Raw genomic sequence first — 12,301 nt, forward strand, 5'->3', positions numbered from 1 at the left:
GTCTTGACTGAACAGATTACCAAAGGCTAAAAAAATGCAGCAAACACACTGCTGGATATATCACAAAGAGCATTTTGCTGAAGTGAGTCAGCACTCAATTGCCGTTCTATTGTTCTAAGTGTAAATGGGGAAATGTTGTGATGTATGGCTAGAGAACCAGATGGACAGGTAGAGCAGATGGGAGGACCTAACGACACAGAGATCTTAAATTTGATTTCAAATGTCTAGTCTTTAAAATTATTTCGGAATTAAATATGATTAAACTTATTCTTCTTTCCAAAGAGTGTGGCTGTCACTTATGTTTATGATGTACAGATTTTGTCCAGGAGCAGCAAAAAAAAAAGAATCCACCTGAATTGTAAGTGACTCTTGCTGGTCGCCACCATGGTGAAACTTCCAGTGGAACAGAAGGTCAGCAGCAATAAAGAGCACAGGTTAAAGGAAATTCACACACTGCATGTTGAATGAGGTTGTTAAACGGCTTATTGTGTGTCAGACAAAATAAACCTTTGTGCATCAGCAGATGGCATTGTTGAAACTGTGACAACATTTTCATTATTTAGGGAAAAGTCTTTTTTTTTCACTTGTTCGGATATTAACCAATCCACTCAGAGATGAGAAATAACCAATTCAAAACATTTAATTCATCAAATTTCTTTAATTTTCATAATTACAGTATATTATAAAATTGTTCACACGCACACATATACTCTCTCTCTGTGTGTGTGTGTGTGTGTGTGTGTGTGTGTGTGTGTGTGTGTGTGTGTATATGTATATATTAGTGTTAAGCAATGATTAATCACGATTAATTGCATCCCAAAATAAAAGCTTTTCTTGACATATGTGCATACTGTGTATATTTATTATTTATATATAAATACACACGTATATATTTAAGAGAAATTTTATACTTAAAATATTTATAATATAAATATATGTAAATACATATTTTCAAAATATATACTGTATGTGTCTTTATATACATAATAAAAATAAAAAATTTTAAATTATTCTGGATGCAATTAATTGTGATTATTTACACACACATATATATATGTATATTAGTAGTGTCAAACGATTAAGCGCTTCCAAATTCAAATATTTGTTCTGTGTATATTTATTATGTATATATAGAAATACACATATAGTATATATTTTAAACATTTACATTCTTATCTTTTATATATAAATATATTTAATGCATAAAACAACATATTTGTCCTAAATACATACATGCATATTTGTATTTATATGTAGTAAATACATAACACATATATGCAGTATACACACAAAACTAAATATATACATAAATTATTAAACTTCAAAACTAATTTCAGGAATTTATGAATACATTTTGTTTTTTATGTCTTTGTAAGTTGTGTAAAGTTATACAAATCAAATTTATATAACGTAAATATTACAATAAAGCCTGAATAGCTATAACGTAATAAATTTAAAATGAGATTAGGCAACATAATTAACGCGAATGTGTGCGTCGTCATTTACGTAATGTTGATTTGTTTGTTTTTCAAATTAAACAGGTTAAGTTTTACGACCACGCGGCGTAATATGTATTTATATGATTACAATTATTAAAAAGTGAATCATTTATAATTGCAATTACATTGTAAATGCCGCAGCCTATTTTTGAATTGTAATGAACACAGCAGAACAAAAAAATCATAAAACGCTCGCAAACCACAGATCGCGAAAGGGGTCGTGCGCGCGCGCGCACGCAAGCCACACGCACGCGTACGTTTGACCTTGTTTTTGTTGATGTTTGACTGGTTTGCGGCTGCGCGCGGCGCTGTACGTTTTCGGATGACGCGTTTTGTCAGGAGAACGACGGACAGAGAGCGAGCGAGAGAGAGAGAGAGAGAGAGAAAGAAGATAGGTGAAAAGTGAGCTCGGTGCAGGGGAGGGGCAGCAGTACCCTTGTAGCTCCTCCACACAGACGAAAACCAAACAAGCCTGCCCTAAAAAAACACCCAAATCACAAGGATCGGTGATCGGCCACTGCGACGGAATCGGACGGTTATTCGATTCAGAACCGTCCGACTCGACTCGGCTGGATTCGATTAGTCGCGTCGCTCCACCAGCCCAGAGGCCGCCGAAACAAACCCCATCGCCATTATATGATCCACTTCCCAGCGTCGCTGCTGCCCTCCATGTGGGTGAGGGACCTGTGCGTGTCGGGCTATGGCGAGAAAAACAGTTAGCAGGAAAAGGAAAGCAGAGGAGCCCAAGGAACAACAGGTAAACAACAAATCCCACTTACAGCTAACAAAAACGGCTCGCAGCCATATGCTAACCTCGCGTTTTATATGAAACAAGATCCTTGAATCATTGGGAACAGAAACACAAGCTCGAAATGTGACAGTTTACAAACAGGAAAGGATTGCAGTCTAATGTTAGCACAGGTCTGCTGGCTAAAGGCTAATGGTGGGGTTGTTAACTTAGTTGTTGACATTGATCTGGCATTGGTGACCTGGTTTGTTTATTAATGCGTAATTATTTATCAGCCGTCTTGAACATCAAGATGATGTATTTTGTTTGAGTACGTCTTAATCCTGGACTAGATTACAGGATAATGATTCTCCAGCAAGAGCCAGACAGTATAAGCTGGTTAGTGGTCCAGTACGACTGCCACACTTCTGTTATTTTTGATTGTTTAAATGAGAAATATTATTACTACAGTGTCGGTTTTGCAGCTCATTAATTATTGATAGGAGACACAACATGTTAGTGCTGAACAACGTTCATATATGATCACTACAGTGTTCTTAACATGTATTCATTTATTTCGTTTTCTCTTAGTGATATTACATTGTCGTCTTAAAAACCACAATTCGTAACGTTCACAGGTTTTATATTAATTAAATGTATTTCAAACAAAATAGAGGTTCATTTTAGCTACTTAACACAGCTGTCTTTTTGTCAAAACCGTCAGATGGTTGTGAAAACATTTATAATATCAGGCGATATGACAGACGGCCTTCATCCTGAAGGTCCCCCTCCTAAATTTCACCTGCTATGTCAGGTGCAGGCAAATTTCTGTTATTGTGATGTTATTATTTAAACATTTATATATGTAGATATAGATATAGATAGATACAATTTTTTATTTATTTGTACTATTATGTAAGCTCTATTAATGCCACTAGGAAAACACATAATGAGTTTGCAAGTGTTATAAGCAAAATGTTTTATGTTATTTTGCCAGCACTCAATAAAATGCACATATTACAGGAAAATAGAAGTATTTTGTCCCAGTACTCAGGAATCAGTGAGAAATGTTCTATCACGGGCTTGTAAGTGAAGTTGATGTAGTAAGTAGGATACACAGGAAAGGATAGAGTTCTCATATGGGGGAAGGTGGTCTTCAGTGCAACACACTGCATGGAAGATCATTTGCTTTCCTTATTTGGCTTCGTTGAAGGTTTATTTTGGATATCACTGGTCAGCTCTGGACGTATCCCTGTGTGACAGCCAGATCTAAAAGAGCAAATCAATAAAAACAATGCACTGATATCATAGGCCTCAACAATTGATGCTTGTAATATAAATGAAGCCGACGATGGGAATGGTTTGCTTATGTCTAGACTTTAAATGTTCATCTCGCTCTGTTAATTTCAATTTCACTATTTCAATTAACATATGAAATAAGTATTAGTATTTTCTTTATAATAATTTCAGTATAGCCATAAATTGATTATTGCTTTCAGTACAGTCACAGCGTAATATGCAGAGGCCACCTTTTGCAGGTTGATGTATGTTTGAGCATCCCGACCAGCGGAACACGTCATTAGCCAATGGCGTGAGTTTGGAGGCGGGACTAAAGAGACGGCATCTCCAATGTGATTTAGTTAAATTCTTTTGTAGTTTATAATTAGTTTGAATGCTATTGGTGATCTCGAGCTTTTGTTCTCTGTGTGTGAAGGTGGTCATATATCGACTAAGATCCTGACCTACTTGGCCATTAGGATCTGGGTCATTCAGATATGGCTGATGTCTACTTGCCTGGAGGGGGATTTGAAACGCTTTACTGGAGTAGAGATACATCAGTGTTTATGACTAGGAGTGTGTTACTCTTCTCGCTCTCGACAGATGATGTAATTTCAGCTAATGTTGTTTATATGGGTGATGATGTTTTGATTATAAGCATGATGATCTCAGTGCTGTTTAGCGAGAATAAGCATTAAAATGAATGAGTCTCAGTCTCTCACGCGGATTGCTGGGCCCACAGGAGCTGGTATACTTCAAGCAGCTGGTTTTTCTCGACCGTGCCATGGCTATCTTTGATTTGTCGATGCTCGCTGGGAGCGCAGAATCGGTTTGTCTGCCAGCTGGCGTTAGTGTCAGATGGATGCCCTCACTTGTGTTCTTTGCCAGTTTTGCTATAATTTATTGTGTTTGATTGTATAGAAGGTTGCTAGCAGGGTGAGGCGATGAATTTGCAACGCCACCAGGTGTTGTTCTTCAAATGCAAGCTGTTTTTAAAAGTGCCTACACAGTGCTGGATTGCACGGAAGCCACCTAAACCAAATGTCTGTGAGATCGTGTCCATAATTTAAGGTTTCTGTTTGAAAATGTTATACCAGTTTGAGAAAGCGATGTGCAATTCACTAACAGAGAACACTGATGTGAGGTAAAATGAAAGTGAACAAATGCTTTCTCTTTTATGAAAAGGATTTATATAAAGTTCTTCTTTTAAATGCATGTTAATCTTCTTTTTTTTTTTTTTTTGAAATTTTCATGCTGTGCATTATAATGTTGTAATGGATTACTTTATTTGTAGAATTCAAACTTATTAATTTTATTTATTTAATTTTTTTAACTCAAAGCACATTGATGGGTTGTAAAAAGTTTCTCCTGAAAAAATATAAAAATTTGACAAATATCAGTTTTATATGTAATAGTTGTTTTTGTTTATTTATTATGTTATTTGTAAAACTAAAATTGTTAAATAGCTGCATTTTGCATTATTGTAGATTTTTCCATCAATATAGCCTTCAAAAAGCTGAGATGGATGGATAGATGGGTTGTTATTAGGCGTATACAGTAAATGATAAAGAACATTTATTGAAACACTTAGTTTTCTTCTAGATTTTTTTTAATATGGTTGACCCTTCTTTGTCTCTCTGTCAGTTTGACTGGTGTCAGTCTGCGATTAAGCGTGCCCGCGTGTCCAGCTCAGCGCGTCATGCCCAGCCCTGGTGGCAGAGTCGGCGGTCGGTGGTGTGCTCTGTGAGAGGAAGGGAGTTCCGCCCACAGCAGCAGCATGAATGGAGCTTCCAGCGGAGTCTGCGCGGATTTGCTGCCGGACGCATCCCAGGAATCCTCAGAGAGAGAGAGTTCTCCCTCGGCCGCCTCAACAAGGTCTTCGCTTCCCAGTGGCTCAACCAGAGGCAGGTGGTGTGTGGGACCAAATGCAACACGGTGGGTTGGTTTCTGATTTGTAGTTTTGCATGAAATTTTATTATGCAGTATTTATGATCTTTGTGCCATTTATTTGAAATATTTAAAAGATTACTGGCGATATTTATTAACTTCTTATCTTTTTTTATATATATTTAATATTTAACATGTTTAATTTTACTAAGAAGCTTTTATGATATTCTGCGTATGGATGAATAAATTTTTAAAGATTGAGTTAATGGCGCAAAACAAAATTACCAACAGAAACCGTAAAGGGAAATAAACCTCTAATTTACAGTTAACGTAAACAATTAAAAAATGTTAATCAGAAGATATTTGTCAAAGTAAAATAAAATGATTAAACCCATTTTTTATTTGGCGTTAAAAAACTGTTACTTGAAATAAAATATGTTAAATGGAATAAAATGAAAAAAAAATTGACAATTTAAATTTAATTCCGCGATGTCAGTGCTGATTATGTACTTTGTGCTGTTTAGGGAAAAAGCTTAATAAATTAGTGTGTTTCATGTTTATTCATTGCAACTTAATGTACTAAAATAAATGGCAGCTGAAAATAAAATGTAATATTATAATAGAAATATTAATTAAAACCATAATTCAGTCACACTGAAATACTGTCCTGGTATAAAAAAAAAGGTTTAACGCACAGAACCCTTCAGGAAAATTCCATGTTAGAAAATATTGTTAGTCTAACTAAATATGCCTTTAAATGTATATCACCTCAAGATTAAAATTCTGCATAATGATGCTTTTCCATATAACGAAAAAGGTGACTGTCAAGCTCCAAATTAACATACAAGTATAAAAAAAGAAGTTGTTTGAACACACGCTGCATGTTTCAGTCCTCTTTCAGATGTCTTTACTAATCTTGTTCGCCTTTATGATTTCTTAGCTATTTGTGGTAGACGTCCTCTCGGGACAGATTACCAGGATACCCATGCTGAAAGACAGAGAGGGAAGGGCAGAGGTTTCCCAGGGTTTGAGTGGAGTGGGGGGCAATTTCCACTTCCACAATCCAGGACCAGTCGGCGGTCTAGATGTCCAGCAGGGATGTGGCATCCACGCCATTGAGCTGAACCCCTCTCGTACATTGTTGGCCACTGGAGGAGACAACCCCAACAGCCTGGCAGTGTACAGACTTCCCACTCTTGACCCTGTCTGTGTCGGGGATGTGAGTCCAATCATTGCTTCCCTTCTAGTTGTGCAAGTATTGTAAAGTGTTTAGTGGCTACGGCCTTTGGCTTCACGGGGCTCAAGTGCCCTTAGTGGCTAGCTTTGGGTAACGCAGTGCAAAGAATTCTGGTACGCACTGAAGTATTTCTCTAGACTCAAATTGGTTCTGTATTTCTGACAGGATGGACACAACGACTGGATATTCTCCATTGCGTGGATCAGTGACACCATGGCAGTCTCAGGTAAAAAAAAGCTTGCAGATCCAGTTTTGAGCAACGCTACACAGTATGTGCTAGTGTACATTTCAAGAAACCTGTCAAGAATCTCAAGTGTTAAATTTCACCCCAAGAGCAAAAAGAGAAAGGAAATGGAAAGTACATTTTGTGTGAAGAAAAGGGAAGCTTGTTTAGGACAATTAAAGATATTTGAGGTTATTTACAGTTTAACACGTGACTGCTCCCATTTTTCAGTAAAGTAATGTGGAAGTGCATTTTTTTCATACTATATATTTTTATACATGCATATATAGTGTAGAAAATGCTAAATTTATTCTGATTTAAATAAAGTGGTTTCCCTTGACGAAACGTTCAGGATTTATTTAGCAATTAATTATACGTTATATGCAATAAGACGTTGCTCATTGGTGTACAGAATGTACTATTGTTCAATTAAAGAAGAATTAATCTATTTTTGCACTGGAGCAGGATCCCGTGACGGTTCCATGGGTCTGTGGGAGATATCAGAGGAGGTGCTGACTCAGGCCGAGAAGCGTCAGAATGTGGAAGGTGTTCCTTGTTACTCCTACATTTCTCACCGCGCTCTCAAGGACATCCCGAAAGAGTACACCCACCCCTACAATTGCAAAGTGCGTGCACTGGCCTTCAACAACAGCCATAAGGTTAGCTGCTGTCCTTGACTCATGTGACTGAAAATGGATTGCTTCGTGTGTTATTCAAGCTCATTGTTACTCTGCTTTTATGTTTTTCATTCATCCGTCAGGAGTTGGGTGCCGTTTCTTTAGATGGATATTTCCATCTGTGGAAGGCAGAAGACAACCTGTGCAAGGTACAATTAGGACCATCAGCCTTACTTCTCTCCAGCACAATATTTACAGATTTTTACAGTTGTATAATGGGTTTTTTTCTTCTATAGGAACTTTCTACCAAACTCCCTTACTGTAAGGAGAACGTGTGTCTGGCATACGGTCTGGATTGGTCCGTTTACGCAGTCGGCTCCCAGGCACACGTTTCCTTCCTTGACCCCCGGCAGTCATCTCAGAACATCAAATCTGTGAGCTCCAGGGAGCGCGGCAGTGGTATGTTTTCCACCTTTCAAAGATGGTTATCATTTGTTATCATTTGCAAACTGGTGCTCAGTTTTTTTATGTTAAATTCTCTCTCTTAGGTATTCGCTCTGTGAGCTTCTATGAACACATAGTGACGGTAGGCACTGGCCAAGGTTCCCTGCTCTTCTACGATATCAGGGCTCAGCGTTTTCTGGATGGTCCATCCAGCTCACCCGCCGGGTACCGGAATCGCACAGCAGAGGGCATCCTGAAACTCACCACAGGGAGGGGATGGCTGGTAAGTTTGACCCTTTTTTGACCCAGGTTGTCTTAATGATATGCAATTTGACATTATCAAGTATATTGCAAAAACCAAACAGAACGCATTAAAATTATAGAATAATTGGAGAGTGTTGTTTGTTTGTTTTTTTCCAAAAATCTGCATGATTACAAATGTGTTATTAAAATAGTTTAATAAACAAGAAGGTAATATTAACAGACTTACTTTTTGGCTGTTTTCGCTTTGTTTTGCAAACAAAAATAATTCCAAACACAGCCACGGGACTTCTTTGCGTCTGAGCAACGTGATGTTCTTTTGCTCCTAAATGAATCACTTTTAAATGATTCAGTTCGAACGCAATGACTCTCTTTTTAACATTGACTTGCATTCCATGTACCTCTGAGCTTCCTTAAACAGTATATAATTATATCTAAATACTAGATGTCAAAATCTTTTGTCACTTTTAATCGAACTAATGCATTGTTACTAAATGAAAAAGTATTAATTGAACAGTGGTGTATATTCATTATCAAACTTGATCATTCTTTTTCTGTATAAACCCACTACCTAATTTTTGCCATGAAATCTTTGGGCAGGCTTTTGCATTAATTAGTCTATATATAAGCTCTTTTACAAAGTGCTTACTCTAGCAGTCGGTTGCCTGCAGCATCAGTCTCTGCTTACCATATGGAAGTTCATTAAGCAGAAATGCTGTATGGTGCATTAATCAGGAGTCCACACGGAAGTATAACTACTATTTGATTGGCTTAATTGGCCCACTTAGGTTGCTGCCCTTTTGTTAGAACTTTGAAAAATGTAACTATATAAGGGATAGTGTACGCTCAGCCTGTTCATTATGGCAAAATTAACAACTCCTTCGCACATTGGGGTTTTGATTTGCTTGTCTAGGGCTATTTTATGATAATGAACAGCCGACTGTACATTATCCTGCTTATTAGACATTATACACATATGATGCACTACTGCTCAAAAGTTTGGGGTCGGTAGGAATTTTTGTGTTTTTAATTAAAGTGATACTTTTATTCTGAGAAATAAAAGTGACAGTAAAGTAATTCGAAATGTCACGAAAGATTTCTATTTCAAATAAATGCACTGTATACATTAAAGAATAAAGCGCATATTGCCTGTGAAGCATATATTTCATCATGTTTTCCACAAAAAACATTACAAAGCACAGCCGGTTTCATCATAAACGATAAGAAATGTTTTCACCAAATCAGAATGATTCACATTAAAATGATTTCTGAAGGATCATGCTACACTGAAAACTGGATTTGTGATGCAGAAAATGTAGCTTTTTACTGTATTTTAGTTTTTACTGCATTATACTATATTTTGATTGATGCTGAAATGAATGAAAAATCCAGTCTTCCTGTCTCCCACAGAATCACGACGAAACATGGAGAAGTTATTTTTCAGATGTCCACTCCTTCCCGAATGCCGTATACACGCACTGCTATGACGACTCCGGCACCAAACTTTTCGTGGCCGGCGGCCCCCTGTGTTCAGGCCTACACGGAAACTACGCTGGTCTCTGGAGTTAGCCTCCATCATCCTTCCATTTCCCTCTCACGTACCATGTGCTTTCATCATCCATTTTCTCCTCACTCATTTTCATTTCCGGTTTAGCTTCTATCCACGATCATCCTCTCTTTCTCAAAGGACTCAGGAGCATAGATGTGGTTCTCTACTGTTTATGTGCTTGGTCTCATGTCTTTCAATTTTCATTTGCCTGGTGTCCTCCTGAATTTATATGTGTTTATGTTTGTGTGTGTGCGTATGTGTGTGTGTGTGGGGAGAAAAAAAAGGCAAAGAAAAAGAAAAGGCATGACCAGCACTGATGCCTGATCTTAAGAGAGGAGTCTGGAAAGGATGAAAGAGGTTTTTTTCCTCTGTACATCAGCTGGCTGAACCTTTGAGAACTGTGGAATTGTGTAAAATATATGAAAATATTTAACAGTCTCTCTGTTAGGCATTGTTTTTTCTTTTTTATAAAAGACATGGCGTTTTGAGTTTGTTTTGCTGTGTTTTTTTTTTTTTCCAAAGACCTGCCAATTAGCTCATTTTCTTGGCTCGCAGTGGACTGATAAGACATTGTAGAACCTCAAAAGGCTGAAAATCGGCATTAAAGATGAATCTTGGTGAAATGAACGGACAGCCTGACCTCTAACCTCGCTGTGGACACTGAGGTCAAGACTGCAGTTATATGAAGAGCACAGAGTGAACGTGGACACGAGTCGGATAGCGTTCAATGAAGACACACCCGCTGTTTTTCTTTTTCCTCTTTTTCCAAAATAATGGCAGGGAGAGACAAATCGCAGAATCCGTTTGTGTTCTGTTTGAGGTATCTTGGAGAATGCCTCTTTTTATTGCTGATTCTGTACTAACACGCATAAGCTCGCATCAAGATTGCAATTTTCCCTCTGTGACATTTAGACGTCTTATTTATTTTGTATTGTTGCTGTCACTAGCACTCATGACGTTCAGGTACAATCATATTTGTTAGGATTTTTGCTTCTCATCTTCTCTGCTTAAAGGCAGGGCAGTGTTGTGTGACATTGTTGCCTTTTCAGAGTCTTTCTGTGAAAGACTGTTGCAGATTGAATTTGTTTAGGCCTTTTTTTGTCTTTTTACATGATGATCTTCATGGAATTGTCACAAAATTGCTAGTACAATGAACACCGTAACAGGCATATATTAAGCAGAAATTACCCATCACTTTTAAAATGTATTTTATATATAAATGTAAATGTATACATATTTGGAATCTAATAGAGGGAGATTACAATTTATGTAAATGTCAGAGGATATATGTGCGTGTGTGAGTGAACTAATCTGTCATTATTTTGGTGGTGCCCTTTTTTATACTCACTTCCTGAATGTTTTTACAGACTACAAGTGTAAAGATATTGTACAATATCAAAACAAAACAGAAGAACAGCAACACGAGACATTCTTCAAAAAGAAAATGAATAAAAGTTTATTGATGTATTTTTCTTCCATTCTGGCTTTGCATCATGACTTTTTTTAAACGATATAAAGTGTACTTGATAGTATGCTATAGATAGCATGCTCAATACTTCTGCTGATGTTTAAAGCTTTTTTGAGTAATCGATGTTGAATAATATAAAGCATGACAGATCACAAATTTTTGCCGTTACCTGAATACCATCGCACTGTAGTGACCGCTTCTTTTATTAGACCAGTGTGTTATGATTATAAAAATTAATTCGCATTCATGAGTATCATCTGTAGGGAGCAATGTACAATATTAGAGACGGCCAAGTTTTCATTTCAAGTCCAGAAGCGTGATGAGATTCAATTGCAGACAGAAAAAGAGTGGATTTTATTTTATTTTGGATGTCAACATTAACAAACAACATAAGCGGAACTCAAAGTCCTCACGGACTGAGATATTCATATTAATTATATAACAGAAAATAAATAAAAATACATTCAACAATGTATTTAAACAATGTAGGGGGTAAAGAAAATCACGATAAACTATTTCTTGGCCTTCATCAGCTATTTACATGACTATTTCCTTTTTAAAGAAATTAAACTGGGGTGCTTTACATTTACATCCAAACTTTACATTTGTGAATAAAGAAAGTAAACCATTTAAAACAAAGGCTACACTTTTGTCTTCAGCATATACTCAAGCTTTTCACCACGTCTAAAGCAATAGTTGGAAAAATAGATATTCTTTGTTTTATCCAGTTTCCTTAAACCCCAAGTCATGTAACTAAATTACAATGAAGTAATAAATATTCATCAGTTCCTACAGAATTGATGAATGTTGCAATTTTCATTAAAATCTTAATTAAATTGTTTAGCAATATCATACATAGGCTAATTGTAAAATGCACTTCTTTACATTTTGGAGGAAGAGGAAATAACATAAACGTGCATCTTGCACAACTCATATTCTGTTTAAATCCTGCACAATACAATTTCGTAAAAATCTTTAGAATGGCTCAGAAAACAAGTAGCGATAATAACCTAAATTATGACAAAATTCCACTTCAAGATTGTATGCAGTTTGTATAGTTTGCGTTTTAATTTGTTTTGTGGCGCTGAAGTGCGTTTTGTTCGACCCACTG

General features: G+C 36.8%; 1 protein-coding gene across 1 annotated transcript; it reads left to right on the forward strand.

Moving 5' to 3' along the window:
* Positions 1-1,804: 1,804 nt before the first annotated feature.
* Positions 1,805-11,200, forward strand: dcaf12 (DDB1 and CUL4 associated factor 12). Its single transcript, XM_043221700.1, has 9 exons — positions 1,805-2,256; positions 5,149-5,439; positions 6,332-6,610; positions 6,794-6,854; positions 7,317-7,510; positions 7,612-7,677; positions 7,765-7,927; positions 8,017-8,195; positions 9,584-11,200. Exons 1-9 carry the CDS (start codon positions 2,200-2,202, stop codon positions 9,740-9,742), a joined length of 1,449 nt encoding a protein of 482 aa, XP_043077635.1. The 5' UTR covers positions 1,805-2,199; the 3' UTR covers positions 9,743-11,200.
* Positions 11,201-12,301: the final 1,101 nt, after the last annotated feature.

The sequence above is a fragment of the Puntigrus tetrazona genome, chromosome 21 (genome assembly GCF_018831695.1).
Source record: "Puntigrus tetrazona isolate hp1 chromosome 21, ASM1883169v1, whole genome shotgun sequence".
Lineage (NCBI taxonomy): Eukaryota > Metazoa > Chordata > Actinopteri > Cypriniformes > Cyprinidae > Puntigrus > Puntigrus tetrazona.

Coding starts and splice junctions, on each gene's coding strand:
- dcaf12 (XM_043221700.1), top strand. CDS start 2,200: ATGGCGAGAAAAACAGTTAGCAGGAAAAGGAAAGCAGAGGAGCCCAAG. Junction 2,257..5,148: donor AGGAGCCCAAGGAACAACAG/GTAAACAACAAA, acceptor TCTCTCTGTCAG/TTTGACTGGTGTCAGTCTGC. Junction 6,855..7,316: donor TGACACCATGGCAGTCTCAG/GTAAAAAAAAGC, acceptor GCACTGGAGCAG/GATCCCGTGACGGTTCCATG.